This window comes from Lichenostomus cassidix, chromosome 4 (genome assembly GCF_008360975.1).
Source record: "Lichenostomus cassidix isolate B80296 chromosome 4, HeHo_3.0, whole genome shotgun sequence".
Taxonomy (NCBI): domain Eukaryota; kingdom Metazoa; phylum Chordata; class Aves; order Passeriformes; family Meliphagidae; genus Lichenostomus; species Lichenostomus cassidix.
In genome coordinates this window covers 28,476,451-28,496,965 of record NC_139484.1, presented here as the reverse complement: position 1 = coordinate 28,496,965, position 20,515 = coordinate 28,476,451, and the positions used below count along the sequence as shown (strand labels likewise).

The 20,515-nt window shown below is 43.1% G+C and overlaps 1 protein-coding gene across 3 annotated transcripts; it reads left to right on the top strand.

Moving 5' to 3' along the window:
- Positions 1-2,425: 2,425 nt before the first annotated feature.
- Positions 2,426-20,232, top strand: TMEM154 (transmembrane protein 154). 3 transcript variants are annotated; one of them, XR_014851678.1, is made up of 6 exons: positions 2,451-2,690; positions 10,893-11,204; positions 12,935-12,962; positions 14,131-14,223; positions 15,665-15,725; positions 19,509-20,232. XR_014851678.1 is itself a non-coding variant. In XM_085058511.1 (6 exons), the coding sequence occupies exons 1-6, from the start codon at positions 2,561-2,563 to the stop codon at positions 19,522-19,524; spliced, it is 633 nt and encodes a 210-aa protein (XP_084914637.1). In that variant the 5' UTR covers positions 2,464-2,560; the 3' UTR covers positions 19,525-20,232. The 3 variants fall into 3 exon arrangements, 2 of the variants coding, with proteins under 2 accessions (XP_084914638.1, XP_084914637.1); XM_085058511.1 differs by having other exon boundaries at positions 2,464-2,690; positions 14,131-14,216; XM_085058512.1 differs by lacking the exon at positions 10,893-11,204 and having other exon boundaries at positions 2,426-2,690; positions 14,131-14,216.
- The last annotated feature ends 283 nt before the right edge of the window (positions 20,233-20,515 follow it).

The window sequence follows — 20,515 nt, the reverse complement described above, 5'->3', positions numbered from 1 at the left end:
TATCCAGCAGTAGATGACTATCTTGCTTTCAAGGGGCAGTGATGAGTTGTTAGCCAAACATTTGTCAATAATAGCTGAGGGAAATCTGAGGGGAAAGGCTACAACCTATGTAGAAAGACTGAAAGGGAATAGAGAAAAGAATGCAGTTTTTAACATTAGAAATAGGAGATAAAAATGCAGCAAATGTAAAAAACAAACACAAATCCTTTCCTCTTTTTCCTTCCAGTTTCTCTGTCTAGGTTTATGTTTTAATAATGGATGAGTGAGCTGGGCTAAGTCTACAGAATGGGGCAAAAACACCAAGTATGCAGGGCAGGTAAATCAGAAGAGCATGTTTGCAGCCTGTGTGGTATTAGAAAGATGAAAAGTGGCAAACTTGGGAAGGAGATGGAGAAGAAATGTAAAGGAGTATAGCACATCTTTTCTATATGATAAAGCAATGAAAATACTGTTAAATAGTAAGACTTTGTCTACTGTTGACTAAAGTCCAAGGAAAGCTGAGGATGGACAATAGTGACAGCCTTAAGATCTGAGACTCTGCTCCTGAAAACACAGACATGCTTTGCCTGTGCAGGACACTGACCCAATATCAGTTTTCCTACTGCCAGACTAGACAAATTCACCTTTGAGCACATAGGAGATGCCTGGGTAGCCTCAATTTCTGGACTTCTGCCATTCAAACTGTCTACGTCAATTAGACACTATTACTAATACTTGGAGTTTCTGTCATTTTTTAACAGAAAAATCTTAAAAGTATTGGCAAGTCTCACCCCTGACACTTCTGTCACGTGTTACTGTGTATGACTATGACATCATATTAAAGAATATCTCCTAGAAATATTTAATTAATTGGTCACCTTAGTGGTTTCAAAACTCAGAGTTCCTCTTTATTTTCTTGCATGTGCAATGTTGTAACTTTGTCCCCCTACCCCGACTATTTCATGAAGGCCATAAACATACATCGCCAATACTAAGCAACCAGTTCAGATTTTTAGTTAACTATATAATTCGAGTGACTTAAATCTATCAACAAGCTGGTCATTAAATGAATCACTGACCTATTTCTCAGCAACTCAAGCTAAATAACCTATAACTGATGACCTATAAAAGCATCAGTGTGTTAAGAAAAATTATTAGCTAGAGAACCACAGCAGCAATTGATTGCTTCCCACCAATCTGAACAGAGAGATTCACCAGCTTCCACAAATTCCAGAATTCAACAAATTCAGATTTTTTTCTAGATTTTTTTCTCCAGAAATCAGATTTTGACAGGCACTGATGTCTAGGGGAAGTACTATGAAGCTCCTGTCACACTGTTCAACCCTCCTTCCTTAGTTTATTACTGGGAAATTTTACGCAAGTATTTAAAATGGCTCAAACCTGGGATGCTCCAGAATAAAATCTGGAGTGCAGATTCTCCCAGACAGATGGATTTTAGATCTAGCACTTATTTCTGCGGTGGAACAAAAAAACCCAAACCTGTGGTCCAACCACTCTCCCTGCTTGGGTACATGTATAGTTTAGATCCAGATCCAAATCCTGGGCCCTGGCTGGGCCCACCTATATAGCAAGAAGATTGAAAATGTTTGGTTTAATTTTTAAGTCCTCCATTGCTCTTACCCAGCAACAGGCAATATGTGGAAGCCCCTGGCCAGCCCTTGTGTGTTTCTGAGTGTGTGGACAGTGATGGTGTGGTGGGAACAGAGGACAAGGTAGCATTTGGGAGGGCAACAGCCAAGATCTGCACACTCAGACAGGGACTACCAAGGGAGAGTGAAAATCAAGAGGAGTGAGGAAAGGAGGCAGAATTACCTGCCCTTTGCCACCTCCATCAACTCTGGCACCGTGGCCCCCCATGCCAGGTCCTGCATCCTGGTGGGGATTGAAATCTTCTGTCCCCTGTCATCTACAGCCATCAGCTCACTGGTGTGTAAGCCCTTTCTAGCTAAGCCACCTGCTAGTAACAAAAACTGATGTGGTTTTCTGCTTTTTGCTCTTCCTCAGCACAAACCAGCCCAGAATACTCAGTTATAGGCTGCTAAGATAGCCAGCCATTCATCCCATTTGCTGAAGACAACCCACTTGGGGGTTGCCTTTTGGGACTGTAAATGCATGCAGTCTTCCACCCTGATGGGGGGAGAATTACAGCTTGAAAACCAAGGCAGGACGGGAGGCACTATTGCAATTTTCTTGCTCAACCACCCTGAAAAGTGACATAAAAGCTTCCTGCCAACATCCATACACGAAATTTTGTGTCTGGCTTGTATTTGTATGATGTCTGTGGCATTGTGTGTAGATGAAGACAGAAGGTAGTAAAGTCAGGAGCGAAAGGAGAAGAAGAGAGCAGGAGCTCTCTCACCTACAGCATAAAGGTGCTCCAGCCAAGTGCGTGCCTGAAGAGCAACTTCTGGGGTTTTTTTTCCTTCTTCTTTCTTTTGCAATCATTGCTCGCTTGACAGGCCCAGACGGAATTACATCACTTCCTAAAACCCATCAAAGAGAGTCCATCTCCTGAAGAAATGCAGCTGAGATGCACCCCGGCAGGAAGCAGGAAATGTAGATGTTAGGGTGCAGCAGGCAGGCTGCCGGAGCGCCCCTCGGGTGGGAGCGCTGCCGGGGCAGCATGCGGAGCGCCGGGCTCCTCACCCTGCTCTCTGCCCTGGCGCTGGCCGCGGGAGCTGCCGCCGATGGTGAGTACCAAAGCGCCTTTCGCCTGCCCGGTGGGACCGCGTGTCCTGCCTGCGGCAATGGGACCAAGGTGGAGGGCAACACCCTCCAAACTGAGCGCTGGGAGGAGATCTGCGGGGACTTGCTCTCTGCTGCTTTTTGCTGTGTTTACCCTCTCTGTTTTCAGCTGCCTGTCTTTTTCAAAGCTTTGACTCTTTTTTCCTTAGACCTATCCCCAGGCAGCAGCAAAAGAATCCTACAATTCCTACATTTCTTAAATTGCAGGTGTGTAGGGAACCGGAGTTCCCATATTGACCCACCAATTTTGTTTCTAATTTTAGTTATTTGTTGAACTTTTTACACCCCACACCCATACCGTCAGTGTTTAATAGCAAAGTTAAAGGCAGAGCACTGCCTCCATTCAAAAGGTGACTGTCGATTTCCGCAGTCACGGCGCACTGAAACTGGTTTAACAAAGGAACAGCCGGTTCCGGAGACAAATATTTTGAATTCTCAGCTGCAGAACAAAGTGGCCAGCACCATGGACTTAGGTCCTGACCCTCTAAAGGGAAGAACTATGAGTGGAAAAGCTGCTTGTGACAACATGCTGAGGCGCTGGGGTGTCATTGCAGAGGCTCTCGCGTGTTTGCAGGGGTCATTGGTTCCACTGACATTTTGACAGCCAGCGACTGAACATGACAGGCAGCTCTTGTACTGAGACTTTGCTGAGGTGGTGCCGAGGTGGTGGGTCTCAACAAAATCCCTGCCAAAGCTCCTTGGTACAGACTGTAAGTGTTTGCTGCCTCTGTGCTGCTGTAACAAGCAGGGGCTCTACAGAAAGCAGGGAAAGAGGATGGTTGCTCTCAGATGTCACTGGACTTCTTCTCTTAATGTCCTAAAATGCACTGGTGGAATCAGTGGTTTGGTGTGGGCACTTTTCCCTGAAAAACAATACTATAAACAAGGTGTAGAGCTGGGCTGCAGGCTCCTAGCATGCTGGTGAGCTGCTCACATCTAGGAGACTTGCTTAGCTGTAAGAGTGAGCTAAGTGAGGTATAAAGTGGTTTGGGTTTGGCTATGTTACTACAGCCCTGCTGCACTGCAGACACATTAAGAGAATATGCTGCAAGCATTGAATGCAGCTCAGAATCAAAGCCCTCAGAGGAACAAAAATCCCGCCATGGGCAGAGCAACACAGAGGTCCCAGGGAAACAGAAGAGCACTTTAAAAGCAATGAAGGCAATGCCGAGTGATCAGACTCCTGCTTCCTTAGCTCGTGTGCAGGGTACTGAGAGCTACTATTTCATCACCACATCCCTGGGGTGGGGAAAGCCTCAGCCCCCAGGCCCCTCAGCCCATGACTGGCTGTCCCCCTGCCCATCTCTGCAATGGACATTAGAGGCTGCAGGAAACACCAACGATGTCATATACCAGGTGTCCCAACCCACTCCCCACTGCCTTCAGAGACTTCCTACCAGTAGGTCCACCTTTAAATTCTGGTTGATTTTGGAATGGTTCCTCTTTGGGAATGAGTCAGTCCTGCCAGAGCCCTCCCCAAGCCCTGTCAGCTCTGACTCTATGGAGCCAATCCACAGTAGCTGAAGAAGGGGAGGAGAGCACCTTTGCTCCCCATACAGAGGCGGCTCTTGCTTATGCAACCAGCCCCAAAATGTTCCTGGGGGCATACTCTGACTGCAGGGGTGGGACAGGGAAGTTGTGGACTTGAGCTTTGGGGGGAAATTAAGATGGTGGGGGGAGAGTTTATGTAGGGCTTATGTACCCCACTGGCACAGGTGGGTCAGGAACCCCTCTGCTGAGAGCAGCCTCCCTGGGAGATCCTTTGCCCTCACCCTTCCTTGCTCACAGATCAACAGGGCAGGACTTTTAAAGGAGCTTTTTCACCTTTTGCCAGACACAGTCTTCACCTTTAAAGCAGTCTACTGTCTAGAGACCTAGGCAAACAGAGTATGATTAAATCTTGCAACACAGACAGATTAAAGTCTTTATAAGTCCTGTTCCCATACCATACCAGAGCCTCATAAAAGCCTAGCCTTGCCATTTGGATTATGATTTATGGATGATTTTCTCCCTGGTATGCTACCATTATTCCAGTAACTCTAAGAGCATTCTTGAGGTCTTAGCTCTGGGCACTGGACTTCTCCCAGCTCCATACTAAGGGGACATTGGGGTTCATACCAGTTACCTTCCCCTTGCTTTAATGCAGTCAGGAATCCCTACAGTTAACAGTCTAGGGCATCACCTCCACTGTAGGGGATGGTACTCACTGCTCAGCCTTGCAGTAGCCCTGAAAACCTACCTAGGTGTGTGTGCTGACCCTGGTAACAAGTATTAAGACCCTTACTACAGCTTACAGGAACAGGCCCTGACCCTATAGTCATTTCCCAGGCTATGCCATCTCCAGTGTTCAGTGAAATGTGTGGGAAATTGCAACATAAGTAGTCTGACATGGGAAGCAAAAAAATGTGTGAGGGAGAGGAACAGTAAAACATGTAAGCTCACCAAGTGGAAGAGCTGGGGTAGTTGCAGGTAGTGCTTTATTTTGCCTGTGTCTCTGTGCCATTGTTTTGAATTGTCATTCAAAGAAGCACTGCTATCAAAGATCCAGATATTCAGCAGCTTGTACCATGAGCACAGGCAGCGACTCTGTCCTTGGCAGAAGGTGCCTTTTAGGTTGCCTCCCTTACAAAGCCAAGATCTCTAAGGGAGCAATAGTTTTGACCTGTTCCCCCCTAGAGTAATGAACTGAGAATTGGACTGAGCCTGTTACAGTCACCTGTTAAAATTTTCTAGCAAAGCAATAATGTAAGAAATGAGGATTTGCTATATATTCTCTTTCCAAAGTGCAGTATCCTAAAAAGCAGATGAAAAATCCTTTCTACTGAATACATAAATTTGTCCTGCATGTTTACTACCACTCCTCCCTTTCATCCACATCCACAAACATTCACTGTGTTTTATTCAAGTGCTTCAGAGACATTTCAGAAAATCTCTCATTTACATCAGCAAGATTGTATACTAATTTTCAGTCAGTGACACCAGTCTCTTTTCCCTCAGGAGATTTTATGATAGCTGGAAAGCCTCTGGAGCTTTGGAATCTTTAATTTCAGGGTCCTCCTGAGAGCAAGGAGAACTGAGAGATTTTCATCACGGTGAGGTTGCACGGGTATCACAGATGCAGAGCTAGAAGGCTATCAGATTAAGTAGAAGCAACTAAATGCATAAATTAGTCTGGAAATCCTTTAGTACTGGGGGTGAGAAATGAGACTACAGGTTCACAGTTTGACTCTAAGATGTGTGACTGAATTTGCAACATCGGCTGTTAATGCAGCACTTCAGCTGGATAGAAATACAGTGAGGAAAAGCAGTTTCCATCTTGTATAAATGAGCTTAAACAGTTGTTTCCTCTTTCAGGTTATACCTAGATAACGCTTTCTAAGCACCTCGCTTTAATAGGATCTTGTCTACAGATTAGCCACCCTGAAATGCTTGTGCTCCCTCATCAGAAGAGTGTGTGCTCCCAACAGCTAGCCTGCAGGCTTTTAAGGATTCCTCTTCCAGCCAGACCGACAGGAGAGACCTGCCACAACAGGCAGCCGGGCAAGCCCTGGCCACGGCAAGGAACAGCCCTTCTTACAGCAATCTGAAATGTGGGGAGAGGAGCAGTGCAGGGATGAGCCATGTGAGAGAGGATCATACTGACCACGTGGAGTGGTATAACTATAGCACTACAATGTGTGTATGGAGCAGAATGATATAGGATGTGGCAACTTTATTCCAGCTTTATAGCCTTTTCTTGCTCTGTCACCTTCTCATGAGCCTTCCTTTCACTGCATTTTTATAGCTTATGGGAAAGTTTGGAGAAACAAAAATTTTACTTTCCAACTAGTAAGCTTGGCTATCTTACTGACATAGCTCTTGCTTTTTTTCTATCTCATTCCTTTTTCTCCTCCAAGTAGGCACTGTAGTGTAATTTGAAAAATTCCCTTGAGGGACCCCAGTCCTTGAGTCCGATGGCAAGGCAGCAGAGAGACTGATGGTTTTACAACAGAACTGAATGTGCTGACTGCCAGCTATTTTCCTTTGCCTTGCATCCAAGTGAATTCAGAAACCTGTTTGCCTGCTTACTTCGTCAGGAAGCCCATACCACCACCTCTGAGTGCTGTAGCACAAACCTCAGAGGAAGAAATGCTGCAACAACAGAAATGTTGCTTGTTTGATTGAGATGTAGAGTTTTGGACTCCAATCTGTAAAACTGCTTGGTATATTCAACTCCCACTGTCTCCCATGAAAAGCAGGTTTGGGAGCACCTCCAAAACTCAAGCAAAGTCCATCAGTGATCCAAGCATATTTTTACAGTAGAAAATATTGAGTAATACCCTATACCATGATATCTGCATACAAAGCCATAGCTTTTTTATCATTTTTAAGAACTGTTAATTGAACTTTTTCTGAGATGCTGCAAGTGCTTGCTCAAGCATTTTGGTCTCTTGAGTACTAGACCCTCTAATGCCTCAGTTGAGGAAACCTGAGAACTTCCTGACTTCCAGCTCCAGCAACTTAGCTCCAGTTCCAGCTGTGCCCACCTTCTCATCAGGTTGGGATGCAGCTGCATGCCAGCCCCTCTGCCTTCTGCTCTTGAAAGCATGGAAAGTGGTAATACAAGCTGGGCTGAAGCTGTAGTGTGGTCCCTTCCACTTCCCTTGACATGGGAAGAAGTCACCAACATTCATGTTCCAGGTGATCCAGACAAAGATGAAGCCAGTGTGGTTGTTGTATAAGCATTTGTTCCTCGGACAAGATGTGCAGAGGGGTGACTATGGATATTGGACTGTAGCCAACAGCATGAGGCTGAGCTCAACAAGAGAAAGGCCATAGGCTTTGCAAAGTCAAGGAGACATCTATATGGTCAGATGTGACTTGCTCTTGTTGCAGTCCACTGGCCTTGCTTTTCCATCCTGGATGTCATGCTGTACTGCAGTCAGATTCCCATGTGCAGGGAGCTGGTAGTTCTCTGCAAAATGAAACCCCAGCACTGCTGACAAGACAGTTCATGGTATGAATTACCACTGCAAATCTAGCACGGAGAAAATGTTTGAACAGCACCTCACAAAATCTCCAGCTTTCAGATGCTCTTCTGCCCTGCTCCAAACCTTGTCATGCCCAGCTTTCATTCACCCTGCAAAACAGCCACTGGGGCCAGCTGCAACACAGCCCGCTCCTATTTTGAGCACTTTAAACTGAAACACTACGAAAAATAGCAGCAATCATGAGGTCAACCACGTGTGTCTCATGTGGCCAGGGCAGGTGGCTGTGTCAGGAGGCCTGAGCCCGACTCTCCCTGCCAGACTGGAGGTACAAATCCTTCCCTGGTGCAAGCTGCTGGGCCAACACAGGTGCAGGTTGTACTTTCCTACTGTGTAAAAGGGGTGATGTGTGGGTGGTCTGAGAGTGAGAACTGCTGGGTGGCAGGTGAGGCATCCCTTGAGGCCAAGCTCTGCTCCTCAGAGGTGACAGAGGAGGGGGATGTATCGAGGCAGCAGGTAAAATGCAGGAAATAAGAGCAATATCCGTGCAAGAATATTGTGCAATTGGCTGCCCTTCTGCTGAAAGATGTATTTAATTCACTCAGAGAAAAGATCTCTGTGAGAGGAAATGGTGTTCCCAGAGAGATGCTGTTTTGTCCCTGGAATTATGCAAAGTGAACAAAAATATGTGGCAGCAAGGTCACTCCCTGTGATTTGCTATTTTCTTTGCCTAGAGACTAGAAAAGGTAATTCTATTTCACACAGAGACAAATTATTTGAAGTCTGCTTCATAGTTCAAAACCAGGCAAAGTAGCAGAGATACCGGAAAAGTCTCTCAGAAATCAAGCACAGCATTCTCTGTAGCTGAAAGTTTATCACTGCAGTTAATGAGGTGTGACAGTTCGCTTTGCTTTAAAGTCACACCATTCTTTAGACATTTGAAAAATCCATTTTAGCTCTACGAGTAAATGAAAAATAAGCTATTTTCTCCACACCCTTTCTCTATTTTAAGCAACAGGCTTGTCCCTCTCAATATGTCAAGTGTGGCAGGCAATGGGTTTCAAGGGCGATGGCTAGAGGAGGAAAATGAAGCAAGGTCACCGAAGAGGTTCAGTGAGGCTGTGGTGGGTCATCAGCCCCGCCTGTGGCACAGTTCATCTCGCCACAGTCTGCAGCACAGACATCTCTAGCGCTGCCTTGCAGCTCTGCACAACAGAATTGAAATGGAGTGGCTGCAGGCACCGGGAACTACAAACTACCTTAGAAAGGAAAAGTCAAATGGCCAAACTAGTAAGGGAGAGGAGCTCTCCCTCCTGTCCTTTGTGAAAAGATTGAGGACAGCCAGCAGATCATGGGAAGGGCTGGAGCAGCACATGCCTTAGGGGTCATTACCTGCAAGGGAGGCAGAGATAGTGTTTTGCTCTTGACAGAAATACTGAATACAGAAGAGACAGAGAGACTATTGATACAAAGTGCTTTGCCACAGAAGAGCTATTATTTTCATTCTCCTATTGTGGTGCAAGAGTCTGGTGACCTTCACAGTATTACATTAAGTATTCAAATTCTTTCCTAGTTTTTAGGAAAGGATGAAACAATCAGATGCTTGTGTGATAAGTGCAGCATAAAAATCTAGACAAAACACTGCTGTCACACTCAAATAATTTTATTCATTTGAAATTGGGTTTCCTTGAATACAGTCTCATGAAATACTCATCTCCTCTTTGAGACAAATCTGGTGGGAGAGGAGATGCTGCAGAGTGGATTAAGCAAGAGATAGCGCTCTAGTCCCAGTTTTTCTCTCTCACTTGCCATCCCTGGGAAGGACAGCATCCCCGTCCTTCTGATTCCTCATTTGTAAAATGGAGATGATAACTGCTCATCTCTCAGGGCCATTATGAAGATTAATGTGTTTACAAAAGCATTTAAAATGCTAAGTACTTTTGGTTCCAGTCCTGTGAGATTGGAAATGCCAGCACTGAGGTGCTGAAAACCTTAAGCTCTTGCTAACTCTAGTGGAAACTCTGGCTGCCCAGCACTTTACAAGAATGAGGAGAAAGGTGTAATTGTAAAAGTCATGAAATCCCACCCTGCTTTATTTCATAAAATGAGATGTGCACCATGCCGGCATTGTATCTGAAAGGGCAGATAACACAAAACCCCCATTATTTAATTTAATGTTAAGAAAATTATTGAAGGCTTTGGTGTTGTAATTTGTTTAAAGACTGATTCTTGCACCTTTGGCTACAAAAGGATTTTTGGCATCAGTATAGAATATAGTGTCAGCCCAGAATTTGCTGTATTTCTTTTAACGTTTTAAACTGTGACAGTCAGTAGACTCTTACCTAAGATACAAAATCCCCACTTGTTTCACTATTACCAACACAGCCAATTTTAGCCACTTTTCTTGCAAAATGCATGATAAATGAAATCAAAACTGAGATCCAAGTTCAAAACCTTAGTCTTAGCACTTATTAGGAATACCCAGCACTGATGCTTTGCCACACACTCCTTCAGCCAGCCTGTAGGATCAGAGAGAGGAACAGTTAATTGGACCTGTATGCAGTAATGTCCCCATGTTAATACCATCTCTTGCAGTCCATGCAGAAGTGGAAGTCATCAACTTTTGCATCCTTCAGACTTCCTTTCACCAATTCTGTTTTTCCCAGTGAGACCAAGTTAACAAATTTGTGAAAGGCACAGAAACAGAGAGATGAATGAACCAAAGGAACTAGTGAACCTGGGATAATGGTCTCCCTGAAGGCAGTACCTAACTCCTTGGGTAAGGGGAGAGACATATGTGCCAAGACTGAGATGCAAAACAGGCTGGTGTGGTTTACTGAGAAGCAGAATAATTTCACATGTGAGTGAGACCGGATGCCAACCTGCAGGAAAGAAGTCTGTCTGTGCAAGGCAGCTGTGTGCAGACAGATGACACATGCTGACGTGTCCCAGTAAAAGTCAGCTGAAGAATGTGGTCATGACTGGTAAGATTTTGTGACAAATTTGTGATCTAATTTTACATCTGATGCCCAAGACTTCAAATCTCTGTGTATGGGCCATCTGCTGGTTTTTGTTTCTTAATACATCAAATGGGAAGTAAATACTAAAGCTGTACACTGAGACTCACTGATAATACTGATGAAACCATAAAATGTTAAGTTGTCCTCATATATTTGACAGGCCCTGAAAATGATGGATCAGGAGATGGATCAATGATATTACCCACTTTTACAGCAACACATCTTCCTGCTACGAGTCCTTCGACTGTGGATGACCATGAGCCAGTACTTGTAACTGCAGGCAGTACTGAAAGCAGCTTTGAAACACAGAGTTCTCCAAGTACTGAACTGAATGCTGTGAACAACGAGGACAGCCTAGAAGCAGCAGAACAGTCTATCTTGATATATGTTGTCCCTGTGGCACTGCTAGTCCTGCTGATTTTGTTGATCACATTTTTTGTAATGCATCATAAAAGGAAAAAGTCTAAACAAGGTAAATTTGTCTTCTTGCGCATCAAAAGGCTATTTTTAGGATGAGTTCAACATTAAAAGAACGTTATTTTGAGGCATGGGATGCTACATTTAAGATGCCCTTCTCTGATTTTAGTTGCACATTGGACAAGAAAGAGAGGGATCCTCCCCAGCCAGCAATACCTGGCCACTCATCTCTCCTTGGGCAGGAGCTACTTCTGCTTCTTGGCACCTCCTGCTCATGCTGCCACACCCGTGGGAACCCTGCCACTAATCTCTGGCCCCTGGAAATTTTGAGAATGCTCAGGGATGTAACTGTGTGGCTGCAAATGCTTGTTCTGTCTTTATGCTCAACAACTTTATGCAAGGTGAAATTAAAGCTTCTATTGCCCATAGCGCCCACAAGGTAAAGCTGCTTGGAGCTTCAATAAAATAAGAACAAACAAAACCATTTTAAGGAACAATTTTAAGGGATCCTGATTCCATAAGGTGGTGGCTGCTATGAAGACATCACAGCAAATGAGCTAGGTCAGACTGCCTGGGTGCTGCAGTAGAGTGAGCAATGCTTCAGGAAGCTGCTGTGAGCTGTTAACAAAGGAATTGGTAACTTGGAGTGTCAAGCCACAGAAAACAAACTGAGGTGTCGTATTAAAACCACATAGTTGGTGAGACCCTGAAATGGTTGTATCAGTATCTCTACATGGCCAGAACGCAGCTCTAAGCTCACCAGCCTGCAGACAGTGCAACACCTTCAACACAGATTATAAATCAAGTTTTCAAGGCATTTTAAGCTGCATTTGCCTGATCACTGGGTCCCCCTCTAACCAACTCGGAATTCACAACCAGGCACCCAGCTGTCTGTCTGTTTCTGGATGATTGAAATGCAGGTACACTCTTTAGAGGGTTAGGAAATATGGTACCTTTCAGGAACACAATCCTGGGATCTCATGCCCTGTGTCAACTACTTGGAGCTGGGATTTTGAGCATCCTCAAGGCTGGGACAGATAGCTCTGTGGCTCTGGGGTGGCTCTGCAATCTGGGAATGTGCTGAAACAACTGGGAGGTATCACCCACTGGCAACAATGAACTCAAAATAAGGTGATTTAAGACAGGTTTTTCAGTCACTTGATTCCTGGAGGTGAAGATATTTATCAGAATTACATCTGAATTATGTGACACCATTTTTTTCCCCATCTTTATTTTGTCTTGGAGTCATAAGTAGCATTGGATCTCTTTTGATATCTGGCTAGTTCAGCTTCATTTCTCTAACTGAGATCTAATCTGCCATGCAGCCCAACTGCCCCCACCCTTCTTCTCCCCATGAGTGGCTTCCAGAGTCTCCAGACAGAGCTGGATTGCCTGAGTGTAATCTGTAGCAAAATATCCCAGTGCTTCCAGTAAACAACTTTTTTTCAGAAGTGGCTCCTTTTCAGGATACTGTTTCCCCCACCACATCTGTTTTGCTCAGAGAAGTGTGCATCTGCCCTGTCCTGCCCACTGCAACTCTAACACTGGGCTTCCTCCCAGCATGGCTGAGCTAATAAAGAGCTGCTTTTAGATTTGAAATAATGGGCTCCTCTGAAAATTACAAACAGGATAAGATGTTTTGTCTTTCATCTGCAATTTAGTTTCTATGCCTTTTGAAAATGCAGCTTGTTTTACTTGACCCTATTCAAGGCTTGCATGCAGTCTGTAAATAAAATGGGGTATATATTATGCAGAGTTATGAAAACCAACTTTCTTCTTTTCCAGATGAGCTGGGAAGTGAAAATGTGAAAAGGTAAATTTTATGAATATCATTCTTTTTAAAAAAATTCTTTTACTCTAACCTTTGTCTCCTTCACTGTCTCTTTTAATTTAGCTGTACACTAGACACCATTACCTTTTGCCATCAATTGAACAAGCTATCTCTACAGGTGACTAAAGTGTGACTTCAATACCTGGCTGAAGGTGTAAGACCAGAGCAGGAGAACAAGAGTTAGTGGTGACTGAGGCAAGAGCTGTCCCACAGACACCCATAGCCCACAGCCCATGCAGTGACTGTTCTAGGCACCTCCTGCTCCATCAGCCAAAAGACATACAAAGTGCCCCATGAGCAAAGGGGATCAGTTCCCAGGCTCATCACAGGCTCTTACTATTCAGAATAAGCTCTGTGTCTTGCTCCCCTGTTTTTCAAGTTTGTCTTCTTACTCAGAGGTGAGGCAGAAAGGCTTGCCTAGCTGCCACAGGAGCAATGCCTCAGCTGCTTGGAAAACTAGACAGAAGCTGTGTGGTTCTTATCAGAGTGATAATTTTTATTGTTACCTTTTATTAAGCTCCATTTTGCTAATCAATGTTGAAAGTTCACAAATTTGCTTTAGGAGGAAGAAAAAAAAGTTTTTTTGCTAAAAATATTTTTTCTATCATATGACTGCAGGAATGATAAGCAAAAGGAAGCTAAGCAGAGGCATTTAAATAAATGCAGCTACTCCACTCATGACCTTTCCTTTTGAAGTCACTGCAAATGTCAGTCACAGCTATGATGAAAGTTTAGGCCTTCAGCTTTTAACACTAGAGCAATGGGACATCTATCATGTGTTCCAGGAGGGCAGGGACAAACAATTTTTTTTTCTAGTTTTCTATTTACAGCAGGGACAGTTTTCAGGAAGCTGCAGTGATCCTGTGTTCTGGCATGCCCCTGGCTGCACTGTCTGAGTCCCTCTGCATGTTATGTCTCAGCCAGCCCTACCTCTGCCCTGGACTGGCATCTCAGTGCCGCTCCCTCGCATCTGTTTATGGGCATTTGGTTCACACCCATTGCCTGACATCTTCTCAGATTACTAGGCTAGGATGGCTTTCCAGAGTAAATACATGTGTGTGGAATTACAAGAGAGTCATATAAAATTACTCTATTGTAAGTTGTTTGAATTAAGCATTTTGTGTAACGCTTTTTTCCCTCCTCTCTCAAGTCCTATTTTTGAAGAAGACACACCCTCTGTTATGGAGATAGAAATGGAAGAGCTTGATAAGTGGATGAACAGCATGAACAGAAATGGTACACGGTAACCCCTCTACACTGTCCTCCTTCTCTTGCCTGCTGACGTAGATCCCATGCATAGAAAATCAATGGAGGGCGTTTTGTATGCAAATCACTGCTTTTCCTACAACATTTTCAGTTGTGCTCTTGACTCCCCCCTACTAAAATAACTGAACAAATGTCAGGGGTAGAATTTTTTTAGAGGAGTATTTTAGTTTGTGTGGGAGTTTATTTTTAATATGTGATGGAATCTCATAAATGTTTTCAGTTTGCAGTAGACATTTCTATTAAACACACATAGCTGTGAATGTTATTTATATTTTTAAATACACATTTTTAATGTTAAATACTAGTTTCTCTGAAGCATCTAGTCCTTTCAGTCTCCAGAATTTCGACAGCTTTGTGCTCTACATTGAGGTACTGTAGAAGAAATATGCATTTGCTCGTAGTTCAGACCACCATTTATTTAAATTCCTGCCAGAAACCTATGAATATGTCCTTCCCCACCCTTGCAAGACTATCAGCCCATGGAGCAATTAGAACATGCAGTAAGTACCAGCAGCAGCATCTTCGGCTCACTTCTCAGTTACTTCTAAGTACCTTGCATTTCACCCCCCCCCCATTTTCCTCCCAGGTGAATTCCCCAGTCAAAATCTCTAAGGGGTCTTCATTGTCCTTAAAGGCTCTCCTCAAAAATTGCAGGCCTTTGGTAAGTCATGAGTTAACCAAGGCCTGATTTTGAACCATGACCAGCTTTTCACTGGCTAGGAAATGCTGAAACACTGATATTTGCTTCATTCCTAGTCCCTTGCCTTCTATCCAAATGGCTCATTTGCCTGACCTACTAGGCATGCTTTGTTTTTCAGGACATAAAGCTCTTTGGAGCATTTCTTTGCGTTAGCACAGTGCTCCACATGATGGGGCTTTGACCTTCGCGGTCTGTAAGCTCTTGCTGAAAACATGTGCTGAGTGGCAGTAGTGAAAGAGAGGCATTAAGTGCACTACATGAGAAAATAGTGGTGTAAAATATATTTTAAAATTTTGTGGAGACAAGGGAGCAAATGTTTTACATACTTCAGTGTGTGTATGTGTGTGTTAGTGTTCCCTAAACTCCAGCCCCAAATTCGCAGCTGGACTATAAAGCATAGGTGCAACTATCAGCAATGGAAGAATAACAAAAAACCCTCCCTGTGGCAGTTTGTAGGAGACAGTCCTCAAAACAGCTCATTTTTATAGGTGTACATAAACAACTGTAATATAGATAATAAATAAATTAGAGCAACACCTGTCAAAGAGAAGGAGGTATAATATTTATGCTTTGGGGGCCATGCAGATTAAAGGGTGCAGAAGTGCATCTGCAGATCTATATTCTAGAATGACTGCATGATAAAAGTTAATGCATTTTTGAAATAAATGTAGAAGAACTGCCAAGAGTAACTACAGTCTTCTTTCTTACCCTGTCCCAGGTGACTGTGAATGTTTGCCTACTGTAAGAGAAGAAGAAAAAGAATCCATCGCCAACCCAAGGTACTTTAATTCATTATATTATTTGAAGGAATACAATCAATGTAATTCTAAAATAATCTGTTTTTGTCTGCAATTATATAATTATTTTCTGGTCCATTTAAGTTTTAAAATTTTTACATATAGGGACTTCAACTTAAACAAAAGGCTTGACACTCTTATTTCTAAACAGGTCTCTTCCTGGAAACTGCACTGCTAAATAATCTTGCAATTGTAGAGTGGTGCAAGACAGACAACCAGATGGCACAGATGGAGTTTCACTCACTGATCAGACTTTAATCACAGTTTCCCAAGGTGTCAATACAAGCATTCAGCATAGCTTCCTTGGCACTCTTCACCACAGGCACCCAGTTCCCCTCTGCCACCTGGTGCCTACAGGTTCTTGGGAACCACTGCCAGATGTTTTGGCTGGAGCTGTGACCTCATAGGCAGGGACTTGTCTGACTCCAAGAAAAAAACAAGAATGAGAAACACGAAGGATCTTCCCAGTGCCCCTTGCAGCACTCCCCCAGAGCTGGCACTAGCTGATAGTCCAAGCAGAGATCCCAGTGGGATGCAAAACCGCAATCCTGACAGCTTGTAAACTTAAAAATCTTTCTGATTGGTTTCCTCAGGATTTTGGCCAGGACTCCTAAACCCCTCACAATTTTCCCTAATTAAAAATTCTGGTTCCAGCTGGAAACAAGAGGCTGTACATTGCCCTTGCCTGCACCCTTGTGTTGCAGCTGCATTTTGAGGAGTGGGCAAAGCAACTCCTCTGTGCCAGGGTATGATAACAAACAAACCATCCTGCCAAGAAAATCCCTGGTGCAGTGGAAGTGGTGAAGCAATCAGGCAAGGCCAGGAGCAGGGAGAGGAACCTAGGTCTTTTGCTTCCCATGGCACCAGATAATTCAGCTGAACATTCCTCTCTGGCAGAATTGCACCTCTCATTGTAGACTGTTATAATATTCCAATCCTCTTTTCTGAGTTTCCTTACTCAGGAGTGAAACAGGGATGTTAAATCACCACTGCTGCAGAGTTTGCAACTCAGTTGCCCCAAAGCTGCAGCTTCAGAACTTTTGGCTGGGGCTTGTCCAGTACAGCCACTTGTATTTACAAGGTTTCTTCTTAGACCTATTGCAAGTGAAATCGTTGTTGCTGTTTTAGTTTAGTTTTGTTTGAAAAAAACCCCTTAGATCCTAGGTTCCAGATGCAAGCAGGCACATTAATTTTACCCTTAGCAACTGGAAAAGATCCTGGATTTGTTAGCCATCTGGGTCTTCCCTTCCTGCTGCTAAATGATAACTCAGAGGGGGGAAAATTGTTAAGGAGAGGCAGCTGCACAGCAGTTCTGTAAAAGCAGATTTGCTGATCATACCACTGACTGCAGCAGGGAGTAGAGGACAAAGGATGCTTGAGCCATAGGCTAACACCAGCAGAAGCCAATCTGTAAAAGGCTTTTTAGGCACAACACCACTCTTAGCATTGAATTTACTTTCCAAACCTTTAACAATTCATTTTAAGAAAAAAAAAATCATCATGACATACCAGTTTGACCTGACATTTTAAATGCCATCTTTGCTAAGGAGTCTTTTTGTACTGGATTTGCATTAACCCCATCAGAAGAAAGGGGTTTTGCTCCTGGCTATCAAAAGGCATATTTGGGTTACACCCTACCTCAAGCTCCCCCACTGTAAAACAGAATTATTTCAGAAGACTATAGTGAAGCTTAAGCCTTGATACAAAAAAGCAACCCTGTACAGTTAAGTATGCTTTTGTCAGAGCAAAGGCATACACATTATTTAAGCAAATTTTTTTGTGAATAGTATCTTAGAATCGGACTGTAGAGAAATTTATGCCTCTAAATTGTAGAAAGGCAAACAAATGCAAATAAAAATAGGATATTTATCTCTAAAACATTCAGAGCTGTTCAGACAAAAGATATTAGTTGAATACAATGTCCACAAATATTAGATTCAATTTCAGAATCTGAAAGACTTATTAAAAAATTCTACTCAAATTAGGGTAATTTCTTTTTTAGATTTTATTGATATTTCAGTTTGGGAAACAACTCAAGGCTACACTGAACAGATATGGTGTTTTCTTGCTTCATGAAGATGCTGGAGGGAGGTTCATCAAGACCCAAATGTTTTGAATTATGAATGATTTTGATTTAATTTTGAAAACATATGAGACAACATTTCAGTAACAACACTTTTATATTTTTAGAATGAAAGTTGTTCCAAAACTACTTTTCAGAGGAAGTGAATTTTTAATATAAAAATTTTTAAAAATTTAAAGAACAATTTTACCACATTGCATGGTGGTAAAATATTTCTAAACTGAGTGTTTCCCTTACCTCAAAACTACTGCTTCAAATTTCATTTCACATGAAATTTTGAAATATGCTTCATTTCAATGTGAAAAGTTATTTGAAGTGGTGGGATTTCTGGGGAAACAAACAAAAAAATTGCTTCCCGTTGACTTCTGCAAGTGAATCTTATCAGCCCAAAATCTGCTGCTTTTCCCAACCAAATTCTTAGATGAATAATTTCAGAAAGAGAATTACATACAGATAAATAGATGCTTTCAGCAGCTGTTTTGAGCCAGGAAAGTGAAAGACTAAGAATTAAAATGAAACAAAGCTATTATTATGGCAAAATTTGTATTCAGGAGAATAAAGGCTGCACGTTTGTGCACAGGAGGCAAGATATGACAGCCTGAGCTCCCTGGTAAGTGGAGGTCACCTACCTTTGCCTTGCAGGCTAAGTTACAAATATATGTGTATATATATATATATACATTTTCAAAATTTATATACATTTTTCAAAATAAGTATTTGAAAAAATATCTCTTGCCTTTGAAACCTAGTGCTAGAATCCTGACTGTGCCTGAGCACAGAATTGCAAAACCTCCTGAGCTGCCCTGGACCATGCATGCAGGAGGGAGCAGGCAGTAGGCACAGGGGCAGCAGGCAAGGGCTGATGCTCTGTGGTGCACAAAGGGTTACAAGTCTAATCTTTCTTCCAGGGACCTTTACTGTCCCAGCAAAATAAGTACAGCTTGTCCCCTTCAGAGCATGGGTCACTGTAGGGTGTGGAGTACAAGCAATCACCTTCTTCACATGACAGATTTGGTTTGCCTTGGGTGCTGCTTGGCACCCTCCTAGTCTCTCTGTCTGAAAAAGCATGACTCTTTCTCATGGAGAGATGTTTTGGGTGGGTGATAAGTCAGTACACAAAGAAGTACTGCATTCCCAGGATGTGCCTCAGTTTGGCAAGAGACTTCAGAAAATATATGAAATATTAAGATTATGAGAGGTCCTTTTAGCTTCCAAGGTGGTTTAAAACCCTGCTGTTGTCCCTGCTGACTGAAACCAAAACAGCCAATATAAGACGTCACATTTTTGACATTGGCCTGAGGCAAACATTAAAAAAGTGCTAGGGAGCAAGCCACTTGGGCAGAAACCAGTGGGACAAAGAGAAAATGCACCTGTTATGAGGTCAGATGTAAACAAAAAATTCCATCTGTAGAAGGTTATCCTCAGCTGTGGAAAGAGGGCCAGGAGCAGGAGAAAAGCTGTGCTGGGCAGCCACAAACCATAGGACAGGAATCAGAGCAGCCCTTGCTGCCAGCATCTGGCACTGCAAATGAGAGCAGCTCATCCTTCCCATGAGTGACAGATTTATTTTCTGGTAACACCTTCTCATGAGCTCTAGAGATACTCTTGCATGTTATCTCCTGTTGAGACAACTAACCCAACAGCATGACTCTGGTGTTTTTTTCTTTTCCATGTGTACACAGTGATGGAGAATCATGAAGTCCTCAGAACAGCAAAGAACTGGCTAAAGGGAAGCAACACACAAGCTCATCATCCTCCAGATATTGGAAGAACAGTATTTAAATATAATTCAGCTCAAAAGGCCAGAGAAGCAAATGCTTTCGTTATATCCTGCTTTATACAGTCTTCAGAAAGGAAACATCACCAAGGGAAAAGAAGAAAAGAAAAAGGGAAAAGAAAAATAAAAAAGAAAAGCACTGTAGCAAGATTAAGGACTGATTTAAATTCTTTCTGCAATGAGATTCACCACAAATCAAGAGAAAACTCTTTTTTACACCTGCTAAAAGTTCTCAAAGTAGTCCATGTTTCTGTCTAGTTCTGCAGCTGTGTATTGTGCAGCACTTAAAACCACTTCTATTCCATCTTTGGTGGGTGTCTTTGTTTTTGGTTTGGTTTTGTGGGTGTTTGTTTCAGTGTCCATAATTCTGGACTGCCCTGGTGGATGTGAAGCTCATGCCTGTGAAATGTTTATTTCTCAATTTTCTTTTTCTGAAGGGTGCTCTGATTTGCACAGGGCTGCTGCTGGGGAGGTACCAGGCTAGGACTGACAGACCAGCTCTGAGGACAGACAGCAGCTGAAATGCCTCTGAAAGGAATAGCCAGAAGTGACTGCAGCCCAGCGAGGGCATGGATTCTGTAGAGTGCTTTTTGGTTTTCAGATTAAAGGCACTGTAAAAGTAAAAAGTATTATTTTGAGACTGCCTTTCAGTTTGTTATCTCCACAGAAGAGCGCCCTGGGCTAGCTCTCCCCATGTAACTCTCCTCCCTGCCCACGGCTGTTCTCTAACATCTACTTCAGGAATATTCAACTTAAAAGCATTTCTTTATTTTAAAAGTTTGTGAGGTTGAAAAATTGAACAATTCAGTACTCACATCAAATACAGGTTTAAATACATATGTGTTATACATAACTACTTGGTCAAGGTTTTCAGATACAGGAGCTTTTCTGCTGCTTCTGTTTTTAAATACT